Below are 21,649 nucleotides of genomic sequence, written 5' to 3'. Positions count from 1 at the left end.
CCGGCAACATGGTGTTAAAAACATCACAGGCAGGGAAATGGTTTAGTGGGAGAGTTATTTTAAAAATAAATTAATAAATAAAATCAAACGCAAGTTAATAAAAGGAGCAAGAAATCAATCCCTCGCTGGCTTCAGACAGAATTTCAAAAACACGGCAAAATTATAGACTTTATATCAAAGTATAAATTTTTTTTTTTAAATATTAAGAAATACTCCAATAATAATCCATTACTCATTTTATTACAAAGTGCTGTTTACTTTCAGGTTTATATTTAATTTTTTAATAGTGATAGTTTTATTTCATATTAAACTGCCCTTTTATTACGTCTTACATGCTGAGATCAGTCAGAAGGTGTTGGTTTATTTTCAATCAATTTCGTATGATGTTCATTTTATATTACGAAGCGATAACAGGAACTTGTTTCAAGGACGTTTCACAACATTTTATGTAACTATAAATGGATAAAAATGTATGATATAATCACACTTTAATGAGCATTGTTAGTATCAGCAAGTTGCTGTGGTGTAAGAGGAATACAACACTTCAGGACATGCTGTTACAGGAAAATAATCAACTTCAGGGTGAAACAGGAGCTTCGCTTCACCACACCAACGATTATTTCTCTATAACAGCATGACAGTGTTTTATTCCTCACAGGAGGTCTTTTTTTATTTCATGCTGTTGATTTTTATCAACAGCATGAAGTAAAACTAAGCAATTTCTTACGATGGGTTTCTGAAGCATGCTAATTGCTTCCAAAGAGATATTTCACAGTTATAAAAGTTCAGCATGGTTAATAAGGGATCTCTATTCAACACTAATTATGAGAATCGATCATATTACAAGAAGCTCCTCAGCTCTTTACAGGTTCTTGAGAATTCCAGAGGCCTCGGGAGAATCTGGCCAGCACTGGTGTGTCAAATCTGAATTCCTGTCTGGTGCCAATTCAATTCAGCGTTCCAACCCAAACATTTAGGCTGATAGCTACGGACTTTCACACAAAACCGACACCATCACCTCCTTCTCAAAAACGTGGTGGGCGTGGCATTTCAGAAGATTTCTGGAAGCCCTCGTGTAGTAGAATAAACACACGCGTAAACAACAGAAGCAGTCACAACCTCACATGAGGAGAAAAACTTAACACAAGCTCACCCTCCCGCCGCTAAAAACTAGCTTAGCTTTATCTTTATCTCAAATCAGGAGACGCTACAGGAGACAAGGTGAACTCGAGGTCAACAGCATCAACAGTGATACCTTCACCACCAACAACTCTAATTTGTGTGCCTGAACTATGAATATGCTGCGACCTTCATCCTGTTTGGATCAACTCCAAAATCTAATCCGCTCATCTGCTGGTCGTGATATGATGGTTCCACAGAAGTCCTGGAAACATTTAACCACTCATTCTTGTTCTTGAGAGATCACACTAATGAGAATCATGGACCAATTTTTGGTGCTGGGAAAGGTCGCGTTTTCTGGAGAAATGAGGATAATTCTGGTCATATGTTAATTAGCCTCCCACTACAGTGGAATAAACACTACAAACAAGAATGACACCAAGTACAGGTAGTCGTCGACTTGCGACTTACGACCAACTGACTTTACGACCATCTGGTTATGACTGGCAAGTGTTTCCCAGCTGAGCGTACGACAGTTTCTACCCCAGCTCCCGGCAGCGCCCAGCATCCAGCCAGTGTTGCCAGATACTGCTGACGGTTTCCAGCCCAAAATATGTTCAAAACCCGCCAAAATGCACTTAAAACCGCCCAATCTGGCAACACTGCATCCAGCCTCTTCTATTACGTGTGCAGTGTTTCGCTGGACAAATAACGAGCGAGCTCCAGCGCGCGTACGGCTTAACCAGAGCTTGTGCTATAACGTGCGCAGCTGGTAATCAGAGTAACTTTCACTTTTCTGTTCTGTTACACTGTTCTGTGTCCAAAATGAAAAGTTAGTTTTCAACTGTTCAGCTAAAAAAAAATGTAATTAAAACAATTGTGTTGTTGAAATGATGTGTTTGCAATTTATTTATAATCAAAAACTGATACAGGTGGATGAAAGAGTGATAAAGTACTATACTCGTACTACGGAGTGATAAGAAGTCCTAGTGAACGCTTGATAAGTAGACAATAATAAATAATTAGGTGTATTTTTCGGCACGTGCACACTTTGGCTCAAAATAATATACCGGCAAGAAATAAAAGTTACTTTCACCCGAGTATGCAGTGTTTGACTTAAACCAAATAATAAGCCAAGGTAATGAAATAAGAAAATGTTGATAAAATAAGACTTTAAGATGATTACAATATCATTACACATCACAATATACTTACGTTCATTTAACATAGGACGACTTACGACCAGATCGGTTTACAACCGGTCAGCCGTAACCAAACGCAGTCGTAAGTCGACGACGACCTGTATACAATTCCACTGTGTCGGAAATGTAGCATATCAAGAAAATGACCAATCATCATCATACAACAGCAAAAGTACTGAGAACCCAAACCCATTCTGCACTTCTTCATTAAACCCACGTCCTGATTGTGATTTAGAAGCTCTTACCCTCACGGCCAGACGAATGGAACCAATCACCATTGGTTTAGTCGGAATGGGAATCCCATCTGGCCCCACTTCCTGGTTCGGTTCTGGCTCCTCCCACTCGTTCATCAATTCCGTTGGGCCTTCCTCTAGAGCGACGGTCCGTCCCTGGAATCCTGGTTTTTCATAAAGCAGCCAACTAGACAGACAGGAACATTGCCAATGACTATTTTATGATGGTGCAATAACAAATATCACATTTTTTTTTCGTTTCCGGTTGAGAGTACGTCGTGCGCGTTCTGGCTGCCGCTTCTCACCAGAGCTTTTTTATTTTATTTCTTTTTCTATTTTCATTTTTTTAATTTATTTTTTTTTCCCGTGTGTTTGTGTAGTTTGATGTTTGAGTGTTTTGTCCGCCGGTTGTGGTGTAGCTCCAGACCCAGTTTTGGACGTCGGTTCCCTCCAGGCCTTGGTTCGCCGTGGGTGATGCCTGTGCTCCCAGCTATGGACTGCAGTGAGCCTGTTGCTCATTTTACATCGTGGTTGTCCAGCGCTCTGCGCTTTAACGCTTGGTGTGATGTTCGAGCGATGTTGCTCGGTGGCATCGCAGCGGCTGTGCAGGCGGTTTGGGACATACCAACGCTCTGCATGGCAGAGCTTCTCTGCTCACTTTGTGGATCCATGGCGTGGTGTTTCGAGCGATGTTGCTGACGGCGTCACGGCGGCTGTGCTGGAGATGTGGGACTCGTTTTCGTGCGCCTGTTGGTGGGACTGTGGCTGCTACACCACAGGAATTACATCCTGACCCCTACTCGGTGGACTTTTTACTTTTTTTTTTTTTATTATTTATTATTATTATTATTATTATAATTGTAAAGCGTCCTTGGGTTTCTTGAAAGGCGCGATATAAATTTAACTTATTATTATTATTCACTCACAGTTGACAGAAAAGGCATAATATTTGTAATAATTACGTTGATTTACCCAGGCTGTGTCCTTACGCTTAATATATTTACTGTAAATCATGGTTCTTCACTCTCAAAGGATCAGCTCTATGGGTGCAATCAGGCTTGTAGTACTCGAGCCCGACTCGTGGCCTAATTTTAAGGACTTCTGACTTGACTCGGACTTGAACGCTGGGGACTCGGACTCTAGGTTTCGTGACTCAACTATACAGCGCTCAGTTTGATGTAGACGCTGTTCTAACACAGCTGATTCAAATCACAAGGAATGTATGACGACTTTATGAACCCTTTGGAGGTATAACTTGGGGGGGGGGGGGGGGAAACACCACTGAACATGAACTCGGAATGCCTAGCATCAAGTCTTACACAGAAAGTCAGTTCGATTTAGGAATTGACCTTTTCATAACTTTCATTCTTAGCAGTGCCACGTCACTTCTTCATTACCTCAAACGACTAGTGATTTTTACCAAATATATTTGTCATCTTTTCCATAATTCGATCTATTTGTCCGCTAAAGATGTGCATTATATTAAACTACCATATATTTGTTTTTAAACTGCACTGCATTACATTACAGGCAGACGCTCTTATCCAGAACAACATTACAACACACGCTGGAATTAGGTACCTTGCTCAAGGACACTTCAGCCATTCCTGCTGGTCCTGAGAATCAAACCAGTGACCTTTTGCTCCCAAAGCTGCTTCTCTAACCATTAGGTCATGACTTCACGCACAACTGTGAAGCTCCTTAGAACGCAACAATGGATGGAGGATCCGATTTCTACAGCTGCATCTAGGACGTCTAATGCCAGGATCGGACTACATGATATTTTGTCTTTCATGATGGTCACCATGTCAGATTAGGTGATCAGAAGAATCATAACGCTATAAATTCTTGCCGTGACTTGTTCAGGAGATTGCAAACGCTCCAAGTTTGACCCTGACCAATCATCATCCACGCACTTGGGCCAAGGAAGTGTAAACCATGGCCAGGGTCTAAAATGAAATCTTTGGTCGAGCTGCCAATGGCTGTAATCTAAACTGAAATAAAATTACCAGCCAAAAGATTTTCCAACGACCATAAAACGAAACGTTCTCAATCAGCTTGTGTTGTAATGATAAACTTTTGTAGTGGACTATGGTCTATTTCAGTAACACGCCAATAGTGACTGACCTCATTCAACTTCTTCACCAATGGAGAATTTTACTCGCATTTGGCGAGGGGCGAGTGCCAAGTTTGGACCCTGATCATGGCCATCAAGGAACACCTTGTCAGAGTCGTCAAACTCTGTGAGAAAATACAAAATACCGACATGCTAGACTTTTCACCCCAGACACCATGTTGCTGTTCTTTGATTACGTCACACTATAAGCTCCGTTTGTCGTTCCTGACATTCATATTCGGGCCTGATGCTGGAAATTTGTCAGCAGTGACAAAATCATCTTAAAATTGAGCTGAATTCCGGCCTCACTAGCGTCCAAAGACCGGTCAGGCTCTGGGTCTCCGAGCTGCTTTGCTCCGCTGATCTCATCCTGTAATATCCGAGTGGGATTGGATCGTGACGCGCAACTTGTGGCTCATGACACAGTTTCAGGTGCGATGGAATTCACTCTACCACACTAAGGATTTTATTTTGCTGTCAAGGACAACAAATATAACTGCAGAGGTAATGTCTTCAGGGTTGGGTGGGACTAAAAGAAAAAAGTCTCCCATACCCCTTTTCCACCAAATCAGTTCCAGGGCTGGTGCTGGTTCACAACTCGTTCAACTTGCGAGCCAGCTGAGAACCAGTTTGCTTTTCCATAGCTCACGGTGCTAAGGAACTCGGCTGGCCTGGGAACGCCTCGGTGTTCTTCCCGAGGAGCTGGCCGAGGTGTCTGGGGAAAGGGAAGTTTGGGCTTCCATGCTTAGACTGCTGCCTCCGCGACCCGGTCCTGGATAAGCGGAAGAAGACGAGACGAGACGGTGCTAAGGGGAGCCCCGTCATTACGTCACTACGTTTGCATAAACCTTGGCGCGAATATCGAAGCAAAAACAACACGGAAGAAGCAGCAGCAACAACAACAATAATAATGGATGACTTCGCGTTTGTACAGCTGCTGCTTCTCGTCGCTTAAAAATGGCGATCTTTCGCGGTCTTGTTATTGTTGTTGGTCTTAACAACTCCGCCCCCCCGCTGACGTAAGCGGTTCTTTCCTCTGGCCCAGCAGAGAGTTGGTGCTAGCCTGGAACCAGTTTTTCTGGCCCCAGAGCCAGTTCTTTGTCAGTGGAAACAGAAAACCCGGTTCCAAACTAAGCACCGGCCCCGAACCAGCCCTGGAACTGCTTTGGTGGAAAAGGGGCACCATACACCTTTACAGCTTGTGCAAAGCAATTAACAGGTCCATTAAAGCAAAAGATGAAACATAAACAAGGCTGTCCCAGTAGAAATTAGAGTGAAACAGTCAGCATTCCCTTCTCTCCCCCCCTTTTTTTTTTTTTTAAGTCCCATGAGAAAATCAAAGCTCGGTTAGAAATATGTTTTCCTACTCATTTCGGCCAAAAAAATAAATAAATAATAATTTTTAAAAAATTAAAAAGGCTGACCATCCTCTGATGGCTTTCAGAGAGATCACAGGGGACAGCTGTAATGCCGTGGCGTCGTCTATGTCCCTGAACACCTCGTACGCCTCGCCGCCAAACTGGGCTTGCTGGAAGATGACCAGCTGCAAGGACACAAACTTGTTAGACCATTTTAGCAATATCATTACTTTATTCAATCATGTTGCGGAAGTATTAGTAAAAGTACCTTTCCAGGCCGCTTGTGAAAGCCTCTTACTGTTACCTGTAAAGGAAATAATATCTTTTAAAGTTCTTGACTACGCCATGACACTCCTCACTGTTATTAAACTTATCAAGTTGATTCTCAACACACACCGTAACAACCATCACTTTTTTTTTTTTTAAATCAGGACAATGTTTTTCCTCGGAATGTCATCTTAACTCTTTCATGCAGGATTAAAAAAAAAAAAAAGTTTTATTATTTATACTTATGACTATTACATATATTACAAAGTAGTAAATGGACTGTCGAATACTACAAGTAAATAGTAACATTATATGTAGAAACATTAAATAGAAACATTAAATAGAAACATTAAATGTTGACCAAAATTATGTCCGATGAAGTTGATTTTGGAATTCTGATACCTTCATTAAAAAAAATTTAAGCTAATACATTAAAGGACAGGCATGCAAACTGGTCAGGGGTGAAAAAGGTGAGAAGGACGCACGGGGACACGGCACGCGCGCAAAAGTACATTTCGTAGTCTACGTTACAAAAAAAATTGCAACCAGTGACATCTTGAATTTAATACAGTACAAAATAACTTTCCATAAACATGTCTTAATAAGTTACTGTTGAGTGGCCGGTAAATTGTACCATTTATTTGTCAGTGGCCGGTAAAGTTTGATATTTTGTGAAGTTAATTTTCACCCCTGTGTACAACACAGTGGGCTATTTACAAAAAGGTATATATTACTGCCTGTGCTATCTAACAGACCTACCCCAGAGGACACACCTGGCCAATCCCTGTCTGTCAATTTTCTTAAAGGCATCACCTATGTGAAATCAGGGGCGGATCTAGAAAAATATTTATGGGGTGGCAAGAGGGGGGCAGGAATTTTTGAGGGGTGGCAACGTATTACAGACATGTATATATACCGAATTTAATCACAGTTTGACGACAAATAGTATGTACACACTACAAAAGGGCACAGACTGCCATTTACAAACTCATACAGATAAACTTAATCTCATGCCTTTATTGTTCACGAAGAACACACATTCTCAGATGAGGTCTATACCGTTTCTGGACAGTTTTATACTGTATATGCAAAAGAACAGACACTAAAAAACAACAATAACAACACTGCTTCAAGTTCAGCATGATTTAAACCATTTACACCAGTGTCACATTTTATAGTTTTTTTTCCTCATGCTTTGTAAAGGCTCACCAGTGAGCAGAACATGAACTTGTCATGCCTACAACAGCTGAATGCGGCGATTTCCATGTTGCTCAGCAAAACGCTTCACAAATTTATCAAGATCTAATGCTTTTGTGCGCTTTGATTCAATGCTGAGTACAGCCAAACTTGATAGTCTCTTTTCTGTCATAGTCGACCGCAAATAAGTCTTTATGAGCCTGAGAGATGAAAAACTTCGTTCACAGGATGCTCACAGGCAAGACAACCGCTATTTTACACAACCTGAACAACTCAAAAAAAACCAACATCATCATCTTGGTATGAGTCCAAAACCAGTGAACTCCATGAGAGTGGTAGGACTCTCCTGTTCCCCCTTTTTTCTGTCTAGTACTCTCCTCGTCTGATGTAACTCATGTTTAAGATCCTCAATATTTGAATCATAAGCTTCAGCCAATAGCAATGTTTTCCTTGACAGACGGTGAATCAATATTAACTTTTGTGGCCGACTTTACACAAAACTAATGTCAGACCTAGCTAACATTAGGCCAAAAAAAAAAAAAAAAAGTGTGTTTCAGGTAACATGAAATACTAAAATAAGGTCGGTAGGTAGGAAATTTTTTTCTTAATTTGTTTTATTTTGTTCGAAAAAATTAACACAAGTAAACATCTTACAAAATAGTATTTTGGCACAGAATCCTTTATACCACACATCATAATAAAATAAGTGTTTTAAATCTTTAAACGAATAAAAAAAATATCGCAAGAGTTCGAGTTATGATCTGCGGAAGCGTATTGCTGCCACACTCAAAAAAAATTGGCTTAGACTCAAGTAATTACGTGAAAAGATATTGTTAACAGAGTTATCACGTTTTTACAATATATTTATCATGTAATAACATATCACGTAATTTCATGATATTTTCGTGTGATAATGTGAAAACACCTTATCAAGAAATAACGTGAAAATATGGTTGAACGTCCTAGGCTCGGCTACTTCCATTAAAAGCAGCCGGCCTCGCCTCGCCTACTGTAGAACTTGGGTCGAGCAAAAACACGGAGCAAAAACACGGCTGAATCCTGAATGACTCCTATTTGTATAAATAGGGGACTACATAGGCGGCAAAATGTAGTGTTTTTCCCTGCCATGGAAGTGCACTTGTATACTGAAGAGGAAGCAATTTGCATTACAGCCAGGAGGGCTGATAGAAGTGGCAAAACATTTTACTTTTTATCGTTTCTTTCACAACTTGAATGCGTTGAAACAAAAAATTATGACAAACTAACGCCACTTACACTAAAATATCGAGGGAAACTTGTAATAAAAACTTTACGGTCGGCAATTTCGACGCGGAAATTCTCGATCGGTCGGGTTACCGGAAACACACTTTTTTTTTTTTTGCCTTACATGTATAGTTAGCTAAATAACCTTCTCCAACCTGATTTTTATCCTCTCAAAATCAGCATCGCAACTATACTAGCACTGTTCATTCATTATAATTTCATTTTTTTGATAGATAGTTAATCAGCTTTTACCCCTTTCCTCCCGTGTCTCCTTTCCTCGCGACTCCTGGCTCCCTCGCTTCGCGCCTCTCAATTTTCCAAAGCAACCAATCTCTGGCGTTATCTCTCTCGTGCTGCATTCGCCGCAGTCGGACATTGGAAATTCGCGCACGTAAATGTCAAATTGGCCGTAATTTTTCTTTGAATTCGTCGCTGCCAACTGGGGTAGCAGCAGGGGTGGCAAGGCTTTCTTTTAGAGTGGCATATGCCACCCCGGTAGATCCGCCCATGGTTATTCACCCCCGAGCGCGCTGGAAACTGTTCCATTGGTATTCAGATTCAGTCGCGAGATGAGGTTGCCAGATCTCTCTATAAAAAGGTGACTTTGCGGTCTGAATCTGTGGAATATTCGTAAGCGAGGACTGGCAACCAGCAGTGGGTTGTGCACCAGCTGATCAGAACTCCAATGGAAAAGAAGCGTGTTAGTAACTGTTTATCTTGATTGGCTGTAACCTTGTAAGTGAAATGTTTGGCAACAATAGCGTTGTAGCCTGCCTACCCCCCCCCCAAAAAACTCTTCGGATCTACACGATTCACACAAGTGACCTATTTTGGGACCAAAACGGCGAATTTCGCCGAAAGGTGAGGAGTTTGCATGTGTGAAAGGAACAGTCCACCGTACTTCCATAATGAAATATGCTCTTATCTGAATTGAGACGAGCTGTTCCGTACCTCTCCGAGCTTTGCGCGACCTCCCAGTCAGTCAGACGCAGTCAGACGCGCTGTCACTCCTGTTAGCAATGTAGCTAGGCTCAGTATGGCCAACGGTATTTTTTGGGGCTGTAGTTAGATGCGACCAAACTCTTCCGCGTTTTTCCTGTTTACATAGGTTTATATGAGCAGTGACATGAAACAAGTTCAGTTACACAAATTGAAATGTAGCGATTTTCTATGCTATGGAAAGTGCGCACTATAATGGCAGGCGTACTAACACCTTCTGCGCGCTTCGGCAGCGCATTGATATCTGAGCTCCGTATCAGTGTGCTACCGAAGCGCGCAGAAGGTGTTAGTACGCCTGCCATTATAGTGCGCACTTTCCATAGCATAGAAAATCGCTACGTTTCAATTTGTGTAACTGAACTTGTTTCATGTCACTGCTCATATAAACCTATGTAAACAGGAAAAACGCGGAAGAGTTTGGTCGCATCTAACTACAGCCCCAAAAAATACCATTGGCCATACTGAGCCTAGCTACATTGCTAACAGGAGTGACAGCGCGTCTGACTGACTGGGAGGTCGCGCAAAGCTCGGAGAGGTACGGAGCAGCTCATCTCAATTCAGATAAGAGCATATTTCATTATGGAAGTACGGTGGACTGTTCCTTTAAAGATAGACGGCCTTTTGATTTCATAAAATCGGTGAAATTTAGTTCCGTCTGAAATGTGGTGATTGTGATATCTGTTTATTTCTGGAATATCTCAAAATATCAGGCCATTCTGTGGCTGGGAAGTTATTTAATTTGAGGGGATTAAAGCAAATAATGCGCATGAAATCGCTCGCTTGGCGCAGTCAAGCAGACAGAGGAAGTCCGTGTGCGCATGCGCAGGTTTACCTTCTTCTTCTTTTGGGTTTTACAGCAGCTGGCATCCACAGTGTTGCATTACTGCCATCTACAGGTTTCCCTTTGAGCGTGCACTGACAGTTCCATCATTCTGTCGCTAAACGAACAGCTGATCACACCGAGGTGCTCGCTGAGCGCCCATATTTATTAGTTTGGTCCTGCGTTTCCTTTCCTTCGTATATAACATAACGTCTTTTCTCCTCGCTTTCTTTCCGTTACTGTAGTCGCTCTTTCACGTTTCATTCGCACACTCACGTCTTCCATTTTTCTCTCCTGTTTCAAATTTGTATCCCACAATGCCTTGCGCGAACGGGGAAAGCCCACCACGTGATGTGATGCATGACGCAGTATCTTGAATTGGGTCATGGTGAAGCAGGAAAAAATAGTGGAGAATTTAGGGCCATGTGGCTCTAAACTAATTGTTCTATTAAAAAAAAAGTAATAAAATTTGAAATCCGTGATTCGAATTCAGTAGCTTTCGGTCACTAAACAAAAATAACTGGGTGTGGGGAAAATTCGTTTTATGACCTACACTTAAAATCTGAAAGGCAGTCTAGCTTTAATTGGCATACGGCATGAAGAAATGGGAATGGAAAATCCGAGAGCTCAGAATGATCATTTCTGGTCAATCAAAATCAATAATCTCCAGTGATTTGGAGTGATTTACATCTGATATTTTCCTAAAAACTTCTCTCTTTAATTGACTGTTCAATCAAAAGTGCGGATGCTGTGCAGGAAAGGTTTACAGGAGCACCACGCTCCAGCATGGCAGCTGTTCTTCAAAAGGAACCTTAACTGCACTTGTCAAGAGATATTTCTACTCCCTAACAAATAAACCGAATCCCTGAGGATCTACAACCCTCCTGCTCTGATGCACTCGTATATAATTCATGATTTGAGACCTGAGACTCCAAGCTAAGCTCCAAACAAGACTGCACTGGAAACATGATCAGAAAACTTGCACAAAGTTCTTGCCCACCTGAGTGTGTGTAGGTGGCCGTAGTTTGGTTTGTTGCTCTTGTGGTTTTGGTGGAAAGATTGGTGCTGGTGGCTCTGGTAACTTCTTCAGATCTGTACTTGTGTCTGGGACTCCAGAGCGGACCTCTGTCTGCTTTGCAGGGATCAGGGAAGGCGTTTCTGGGTTTTGAGAGCTACCTGAAGTGGGGGGTTGTTGATCCTTTTTCAGGTACTTCTCCAGAAAATCAGGAAGCTTGACTTCTGAAAAGGTAGGAAGGGGAGGAGGAGCGAGTGGGCTCTTCGATGAATCACCAGAACGCGTCTCAAGATGCGTCAAGTTCCCGTCCACCCGTTCTGGAGGCACATCATCAGACGTAGTCACACTGTTCGTGCCTCCAGGTGTCGGAACTTGTTGGGACGCCGTGAGAGATGTGGTCCCGTTTGAAACAGCTTCAGGCTGGGTTTGAGGCCTCCTCAAGTTCTTGGAAGGCTTCACAAGGTTTGACAGGATGGACATTCTCTCTAATCGTGAAGGAACCTTTCCAGAACTTTCAGCATTACCCTGATCTTCCCCATTCTCCGTCGTCTTTTCCTCTTCATTTTTTTCTTGTCCCCGTCTGGAAGCCAGTGCTTTAAATATCAAACTACCTTCAGTTCCTTTGCGTTTCAGAAGCTGTTTATCCCTCAGGTCTCCACTTTTCTTCTTGATCATCATGGCTGGAGATGGATCTTTTGGGCCCGTGGTTTTCCTAATCCCAAACTTAAACTCCTCAGGATCAAAGGTTCTCTCAAAGCGATCTTCTTTAATAGCAGGCATGGCAAACGGAGGCGAAATCATCCTGGACTGGCCATGCTTTTTAGGAGGAAAAGAGAAAGGAGAGCAGAGTTCTTTGATTTTGCGTATGAAGTCTTCTGAATCGTCAGAGTTGTCCTGGAGGTTTTCATCACTTGCCGAACAGTCCATTTTCCTCTCCATCTTATTTTGTTTCTTCTCAAAACCTTGGTCCACATCCAGCCAGCTAGATGGAGATTCATTTTTTGAGAGGTTTTTAGAGACCAGAAGAAAGTCCTGAGCTGTCATTTTTGGAGCGTTAGTACTTGGTAGTTTCTCAGAGTTGGGTGAATTCTGAGATTTCAAGGCGTCAGGTTTTTGTTTCTCGCTGGCGGTGCTGGTTTTTTGAACCTCAGTCGTCTTCTCCATTTGGAAGGTCACTTTCTCTGTACCTTTTGGCAGCTCAGCTTTCACAACTCCAGGTTTCTGATCAGGACCGAGGATTTCATTCGGAAGATGTTCCAGTTCCATCTTGCCAACAGGTCTCATTTTGACATCTTCCTCGACAGACTCTGAGGCTGGTGATTTAACTGCATCATGTGCTACGGCTGGTACTTCTGTTTTGGATGATCTAAAGACTTTCGATTCATCCTTGTGGTCTTGAGCAGACGCAGGAACTTCAGCCTCCTTGTGACCAGCTTCCTCTGTGGTTTTAGACAGGGCGTTTCCTGCAAGACCGTTCATCGCCATGTTGGTTTGTTGTTCTGTCTCGGATTTTGATGCATCCTGTGCGGCGTCAGATTGCTGAACGCTTCCAGCCTTGAGGTCTTTGGTCTCCTCGTGGATGCTCACTGTTGGTTTGACTGACATTTCACCCACTGTTTCAGGAGTTAGTTTCTCCTCATCTGTGACTGGGAGAGTTTCTTTACTGATAAGATCTGCTTTTACGTTAGGCGGACCGACATCCAGTGGTTTTGCAAGTTGAGAGTCATCAAACCCTGCTTCTGGTTTTGCGATCTTTTCAGTACTCACTTGATCAGGAGCATTCGAGTTTTCCTTACGCGCTTCAGATTTCACGCTCACGTCCTGCATCTTGTTAGCTTTGTCCACTTCCTGTTTAGATGCTTGACTTGAAGTTTGGTTCGCTTCTTCTTCACGCTTCTTTGCTTTCCGTTTAGATACTGTAGGTTGAGATTTTAAGTCTGTTTTACTCTCCACAGCTTTAATGTCCGCTTTAGGCAATTCTTCAGCTTCGTCTTTGTTCTGTTCAGGCACCTGATCTACACCACGATCCTTGGACTTTTCCGTACTTTGCACTTTTTCAGCTTTGCTTTCAGACCCTTCAGTTGACGTCTTTAACTCTGTTGTATGCTCTGCGTTTTGCACATCCTGCGCTTCCTTTACAGAGATTTCAGGTGGATTTTTCAAAGCTGTCGTCTCTTCAGCTTTTACTGGTTTCTGTTCAGCCTCCCGAGTTAATTTTATGCTTGTTTTATGGTCCTCGGTCTGATTATCCACACTTGGCACCGTTTCAGCCTTGTCTGTTTTCTGTTCAGTCTCTTGAGTTAATTTTAAATCTGTTTTATGATCCTCGATCTTATCGTCCACACCTGGCACCGTTTCAGGCTTGTCCGTTTCCCGTTTAGTCATCTGAGCTGGAGTTTCGGAGTCTGCTGCAGCCTGGTCCTTTTCCTTTTCAGCTGCTTCAGGTGGGGATTTTATATCTACAGTATGTTCAGTGGCCGTCACGGTCACATCCAGGGCCTCCTCTATTTTGGCTACATCCATTTCCTGTTCAAGTGCTTCAGGTGAAGTTTTCCAGCCTGCTGTAGGCTCCGTGATCTCCACACTCGCACTCTGCATCTCTTTTTCCAGGTTCACGCCCTGATCCTCGACGTGAGACACGCTGGCCTTGTTCTTGTTCACTTCAGACACTCGAGCTGACGTTTCTCGGGCAATGATAATATTTTCTGTGGTCTCCACGCTCACACTCTGCTTTTCTTCTGCTTTGTCCACGGTCTGGTCCGACACTTGTACTGTAGTCTGAGAGTCTGCAGCGAGTTCTAATTTCACTTTTTCCACCTCTTTTCTGGATTTAAGTTTAGTCGGACGTTTCAGATGTGGCAAGGGTTTGGTTTCTGGTGAAGGCTTCACCACAGCGTTCCCAGCAGCTTGGTCACGTTCAGCAGGGCTAAGAGGACCGTTGACTAAGGATGAATCATTGTTCTCTGGCCTGGCATCAGAAAGCGAGGGCTGCTTGAGTGACTCATCCTCTCCGTAATCAAATTCGTCCTCTGTGGGCCGTTTTGGAGCGCTAGGCGGAGTCAGGCGAGGCAGCTTGCTTCCTGTTGGTGATGCTTCAGCCTTGGGCTTTTTTGGACTCTTTGGCCCAGTGACTCGTGGTTCGTTTGCAGCCTTGTCCTTTGTGCTGCTCTTTTCTGGTTGCTCTGCCTCTGAAGAAGTGTGAGGCTTGCTATCAGTTTCAGTTTTGTTGACAACTTTAGAGCTCTTACTAACTGAGACTTTCACTGGTTTACTCTTGGGAGATTTGTCAGTAGGAGTTTGTGGCTGTGTTTTTGACTTCACACCTTCTTTAGCGTCACTCATTTCCTTAGTTTCTTCTAAACCACGAGGAGATGACGGCTGCTCCGTTTTCTCCTCGGCCTTTATGCCTTTTGAGTCCTTTCCTTTCTTCGGTTCTTTGGTATGAGAAGGTTTAGGTGTTTGACTCGGTTCTATCTCTCCTCCAGCCACCGTTCCGTCTTCCTTAACAGTCTCACTTTTACCAGGCGGTGATGGTAGTGACTGGGGTTTTGTTGCACTGTTACTCGAGCTGGATTTACTTCTCTCAGCCTGCGCCGTCTCACGTGTCTGAACCGAAGAGGAAACTGACGCATCGGGTGACGTGCCTGCGTGGAGCGCTTTGCTTGGTTTTGGAGGAACTGCAGGAGGAGGTGTTTTCTTTGGGATTTTTGACTTGTCTGTAGGCTTAGCGAGCACACCAGGCTGCTCTTTTGTAGTTGGAGATTTACTTTGCTTTTTCTCTGTGCTATTTTGCGCAGGCTTTTTTGTGCTTTCCTCTTTTGTGGCCTCTGCATGGCTTGTAACCCGACCCACACTGGCTTTTGTCTTTGGTGCCACTGGCAGAGCTGGACCCTTTCCAGTAGCCGCTCCGTTTGTTCCACTGCTTGCTTTGTCCACACGTTTGGACGCTGAAGTCGAGGTCTGCTGATTGCTAACCTCTGAACTCGGGACTCTGACCGGTCCTTTGTGTCCAGGCATTTCTGGCGAGTCCTCTCTGGGATCTGGGATGTTATTAGGAAGCTCTGAGGGCCTCTCTACATTGTTATCAGCAGCATCAAGCTGCTGTTGTGTGTTCGCCTCCTCCTTTACGGATGCATCCCCGCTTTCGTTTACAGAGTCGTATGACTGCTGGTCAGGCTTTTTAATTTCCACACTGACGTTCTTGAGGCTTGGCAGACTATAAAGAAAAAAAAAAAAAACGTTATTAGACTTGGAGAAGAACTGAACGTGTTGGTTTCATTCCTCAAGCACTGCTCTACTCTGAAAGATGAGGATATCTAACAGATTTAAAATCGTCTACGCCCCTCGACAATGCTGAACAAGTTCAAGATCTGCAGTATAATTATCTTCAACCTCAAATCTGATTATGACTAACTCGTTTTTTGAACTTTGTTCTCATAATCCTTAATTATAACCTCAAGGAACAACCCAGCGTCCTCTAAACAAGCAACAAAGAAACTCTCGTAATGAATGATGCATCGAAGAATTAACAAGGCATTCAACAACACACTACTTTTGTTTTGAACATAATTGGATTCAGACGTGCAGCAAACCACGACATAATATAGCCTACGGGTTAAACTCGATCATCTTGAGGCTCTTTAGTTCTTTCCCATGAGCATCACAGTGGCTGAGATCGAATACCTGTAATGATGAAAATGCGCACGCAGAGAAAACGTATGCAAATAACGATTTAAGGGGTGTTCACACGGCAACTTTTACTCCGGTGTAGCACCGGGGCCGCCCCGGTAGAGCGTTCACACGGTACAAAGTTATCCCGGTGTCGCCCCTGAAAGCTGCTTAAACCGGTGCAAATCTAACCCTGCTCGGGAGGTGGTTTAAGAAATTTACTCCGGAGTAAATGCTAGTTTGCGGGGCAGCACCGATATAAAATGGGGCGTCTGAACGCTACAGGGGTCGACTCGCTACGCGTCAGGAGAGTTGATTACATATGGGCATTGCATAATTTGCATCCTGGTATTTTGCGCTTCCAAAATGGCGAATATCAACAACAACAGAACTGCGTGTCTTCCAGTGTTGCCAGATTGGGTGGTTTTAAGTGCATTTTGACGGATTTCAGACCTGTTTACCCCAAATTTGCCCTGTCAGTAGTCTTGCAGTATCTTGTCAGTAGTTTTGGTAAGCTGTCAGTAGGAATTTTACTGGGGTCCAATCTATGTATTGTACCGAAGACAAAAAGTAGAAAGCAGCCTATTAGATAACAGTACTCATTCAAGTTGAAAGTAAGTGATAGATTACGTGAACAAAATTTTAAAAATTAAAATCTAGCACTGGTCTTATTTTTTCTGTCAAGTTAAGCACCTGTGAGAACCAAAAAGCAAACCCATGTAAGATTCTCGATCTGCTCCATAATCCTCATATTACCAAGCCTAGACTCCAAGGTCGACTTGTTGACTCCTCATACATTTCATTATCTCAGTATCTCTGAAATAACCAGAAGACGAGCAGGAATACTTATTTAGGATGCTACAATAAGAAAAAATATTTCAGAGACCATACTACGCTCTAATAGGCTACTTAATACTTGATTGGCAGCTATACTGATCTCACACTCTTTACTAACAAATCACAAATCATTGATACCTGGCAACTTGACAAAACAAGAAAAAAATGTCAACATCAAAAAAGGTTCATTTCAAGTTAACAAAGTTTGACATTGGTTAATAACTGAACATGTATTTATGGCAACTCAATTATGGCATTCAATGCAACGTACGGTAAACGTGGCTTAAACGTGATTAAACATGGCCGCGCCCATGACTATACGATCGATGTTCGATTCCCACAATAAATATGATTATAAAGTCAGTCATGAACAGGGTTTTTTCTAGAAAAATTTAGTATGAGGGCGCTCACCATGGCGAGGGAGCGAGGGGGGGGGGGGATTGGAACCGGTTGTCCCCCCCCCCGCCCGCCGTGCAAAGCCTTTGAAAAATGCTCCAATGGGACATTCTGAGGCGATCTGAGAGGGAAATTGTAACAAATTGTCTGTCAACATTGAAAAAGAAAGAAGTAATCTTCTTCTGCCCCGGACAGTCTTTGGCTTTCTTCCGCTTCGTGCCGCGGGATGACATCTTTAAATGCCCAAGTGTCAACAAAAACAACTCGCGAACTACTTCTGTCAAAAGCCCCCGCGCCGGTGGGTGAAGGGTCATTCAGTCTCGAGAAATCTCGCTCTACAAGTCAGCTGACCTTGTATGTAACCCATGTCAAATCTCGCGAGAGCAGCCGCGACAAGTAAACAACTAAACAACATGGCGCCTCAGTCTGGAAAACGCCAATTCGGATTGTTTTTGCACCGTCTGGCGGTGTATCTACTATGATTGGAATCTTTTTGGAGCAATTATAACGTATTTGATGATCAGACACATTGTCACGTAGTGTTGCTGGGATGTTTTCACGGAGTCGGTAAGGGGGCGCACGTCGAGAGTAAGAGGGCGCAGCGCCCCTGTTCCCCCGTTTACACGAAAGCCTGATGAAACATTTGGCAACATTTCAGCCATAAATCGTAGTTTTTGGACAAGAATTCGTAGTCCGTATTTTGTTTTGAAAAATCGTAGGAACTACGGACAAATTGTAGGAGTAAACAGGTCTGGGATTTGAACATATTTTGGGCTGGAAAACGTCAGCAGTATCTGGCAACACTGGTGTCTTCATCCACGTTGTTTTCCCGGCGCTTGGTGATGCCATGACAACCGGGAAAAGGAAGTACATTTTCACGCATGCGCATATTTCATTTCCGCATTATTACTATCGTATAGCACGGTCGCAAAAACTGCCGTGTGAACGCAAGTGGGGCTGCACCGGTGCGAACACGCTTCTCTCTAGTAAGCAGGGTTGTGACGTGTGAACGCGCCACAAAATTTACACCGGTGTAAGATATATCGCAACAAGATACATCGGTGCAGCATCGATGCAAATATGTGCCGTGTGAACACCCCTTTAGATTAAACGTGTTTAAACACGCCATGTTTGTACACCAAAGTGCCAAAGCAGCCACTCTATAATCACCGATAGTGAAACATGCAGAACAAATCACTCAGGAATTAAAAAAAAAAAAAAATCCTTAAGACAAGTCCGATCCCGTCTCCGGATCTCGTTCTCTCAGACGAGTTCAGCTGATCAAAGAAGCGACCTGAACGTGACTCGAGCATCTCATCTCAGTAAAATCCTACTCGTACACAAACATTCTGAAAACCCACGCTGTTCTGACGCGCATCGATTAGTCTCGTGAACGGTTTTCTGCAAAGCCGTGCCACGTTATTGTTCGCTGCTTGTGGGGGAAAAGGACGAGATCATGTTACATGCCGAGTTCTCATACACTCGGAGTGGCGCAAAAAGAAAAACAACTTACATTCTGACTTCAGATTTCTGTTTGCTCTGGGAATTTCCATCTGCGCGTGTGCTCGTGTCTTCTTGTTCTCCGTCCAAACTCGACTGCGAGTTCAGCCACACTCTCTTGGCGAAGAACTTCTCACTCTTGGAAAGTTTGACGCTCCTCCGTTTCTCAGCTTTATTCTCCTCTGAAGAGACTGGTTCTTCGTCCGTCTTTACGTCCAGAGCGTCATGATAAACAGACGAATCCGAGCCGGAATCCTGCGCTTCCTGAGCGAGGACTGCAGCCCTGAGGGGCAGCACGGGGCTTTGTTGAACGGGCGTGACCCGACCGAGCGAACTGCTCTCGCTCCCTTCTTCCTCCAGGTGCGTTTCCACCCACACGGCTTTGTGAATCTGTACAGGCGAGGGTGAGGGCGAGGGCGAGGCCGCAGCCGACCCGTTCTCCGCCTCAGGGGACGTGAGTTTCGAAGGGCTTAAGGGCTCTTGAGAGCCGCTGCTCAGCTTGCGTGATCTCCTCCGGCTCGACGTTTTCTTCCCCATGCTCTCAGTGCTGCCCTGATCCGAAGAGCTCGACTCGCTCCTGGACTTGGAGCTCAGCGTCACGCCGGTGAGAGCGCTATAATTCCCTTTTCCTCGCACAACCGGTTTCAGAGCGGTCTTCTTGAGGTCTGGAGATTTAGGTCCGGAGCTGTCCTTTACCGTAATCTCCGTGCATTTCTTAATCGTTTGTGTGATCTGTCTCTCTGGGCCTTCGTCGGTGACGCTGATCTCCTCCAGAAACACCTGGAGCTTCTTGCTCGCCTCCACCACCAGTGTCTCCGTTGTATCCTGTTGGTCTTTGCTCTTCGTCGTCACTACTAGGTTTCTCACGCTGCTGCTGCTGTCGCTATCCGCGAACGGAAGGTCGCCTCCATCTGCGACGATGGAGGCCACGCTCTGTGTGCTCGGGCTTCCTTTATCGGAGAAGAAACCCTGCTCGACCTTTTCTCCCTCCGTGGACGTCTGCTTCAAACCTGACGACTGGCTGGGGCTTAGAATAGGCGAGACGTTTTCCTCTGTCCCGTCTGATGATGTCCTGCTCCGTCGCTTCCTCGAGAAGAATGTGGTCACCCGGCTCAGCACGCCACCACCTCTTTCCTCGGAATTCTATCACACCAAAAAGACAAACAAAAACAATTAGTAACATGATGCGTTCAGGATAAAACCTGAAAAACTTCAGCAGTCCGGCCCACCCCGCCCGAAACCAGCACGCTGACGGCTGCAAATCATTTCCCAGCCAAGCTTTCAGTGAAGCTCTGGTTACAGGATGATTAATGTGAACTTTACTCCAAACAGGGCTCGGGTTAATAAAGTGTCTTCTTTTCAACAAGGAAACGCACAAAAACACAGCAAGAACCCATGAGTGATATTTTCCAAATGCTAAAAATACAGTTTCACATCATTCCAAACAGACTCCACAGACGTGGTATAATTCACTTCTCGTTATCGTTCTCTCCGGAATTCCTCACAGTTCACTTTTTTTTTTCCCCTCAAATCTGCTGCTTTGACTTCGAAACCACTGCAAGCTTCAATTCAGGCGTGGTTTTGTTTTGGTTTTTTTATTCTTAAGCGCGCACACATGCAAATTAAACCAAGTCGTGGATGTTTTAAATGCTGCAGTAATCTGGAATACAGTTCGCTATAAAAGTCTTCAGAGAAACGGTGCAGAGCATCTAAATGTTTCTACATTTAAAAAAAACACTGGACTATAAAGAGCAGTAAACGGTAATAAATGAAAAAGTAGATGTTGAACGTGACTTTAATAAAACACTCGTCTCAGGTCCGGTGTGTTCGGGTTTATAAGGAAAAAAACTGAACGATGTTTGACTTCAGATCCAGACTCGGTTCTTCTGGACTCTGTCACACTCGCGTCGTATTTTTGCAGCTGCAGATTTCATTGTTTTATAAAACGTTGTGTATCGACTCGATAAAGTAGAAATTGTAAAATAAACCCCGATAAGAGTCTGGACTAAAAACAAACAAACCCCCCACACCCCCCAGCGCGTGCTGGATATCTGCACATATCGGAGATGAAAGTGTGTTCAGGAGTGCAGAAGCTCCGCTCTCAGCTTCACCTGATATCACTTTATTTATTTATTAAATACGTCCTGTTGCTCTGGAAACTTCGCGTCCTGCACCGAACCTTTACTCCACCCACAACCACACCTTCAGCAAACTGCAAGGACTCTCTCTCCCTCTCTCTCTCTCCCTCCCGTACCCTCCCTCCCTCCCGTACCCTCCCTCTCTCTCTCCCGTACCCCCTTTCTCTCCCGTACCCCCCCTCTCTCCCTCCCGTACCCCCCCTCTCCCTCCCATACCCTCTCTCCCGTACCCTCCCTCTCTCTCTCCCGTACCCTCCCCCTCTCTCTCCCGTACCCTCCCCCTCTCTCTCCCGTACCCCCTCTCTCTCTCCCGTACCCTCTCTCTCCCGTACCCTCTCTCTCTCTCCCGTACCCTCTCTCTCCCTCCCGTACCCTCTCTCCTGTACCCTCTTCTTTCTTTCTCTCTCCCATACCCTTTTTCTCTCTTTCACTCTCACCTTTTTCACTCTCTCTTCCACATACCCTTTTCACTCTCTCACACACATACCCTCTCACTCTCTCCCTTCTCTCTCTCTCTCCCG

The 21,649-nt window shown here is 44.1% G+C and overlaps 1 protein-coding gene across 1 annotated transcript in view; it reads right to left on the bottom strand.

Moving 5' to 3' along the window:
- The window catches only part of crybg1a (crystallin beta-gamma domain containing 1a), a 167,831-nt gene that overhangs the window by 45,548 nt on the left and 100,634 nt on the right, over window positions 1–21,649 (bottom strand). The window contains exons 3-7 of the mRNA XM_060933277.1: window positions 19,004–20,133; window positions 11,575–15,805; window positions 6,297–6,332; window positions 6,095–6,213; window positions 2,567–2,741 (exon numbers count right to left, since the gene is read on the bottom strand). Coding sequence (XP_060789260.1) covers window positions 2,567–2,741; window positions 6,095–6,213; window positions 6,297–6,332; window positions 11,575–15,805; window positions 19,004–20,133 — 5,691 coding nt within the window. The remainder of the gene's footprint in view (window positions 1–2,566; window positions 2,742–6,094; window positions 6,214–6,296; window positions 6,333–11,574; window positions 15,806–19,003; window positions 20,134–21,649) is intronic.

The sequence above is a fragment of the Neoarius graeffei genome, chromosome 11, assembly GCF_027579695.1.
Source record: "Neoarius graeffei isolate fNeoGra1 chromosome 11, fNeoGra1.pri, whole genome shotgun sequence".
NCBI lineage: Eukaryota > Metazoa > Chordata > Actinopteri > Siluriformes > Ariidae > Neoarius > Neoarius graeffei.
The sequence above is the reverse complement of the archived record's forward strand: the minus strand, read 5'-3'. Positions and strand labels throughout refer to the sequence as shown.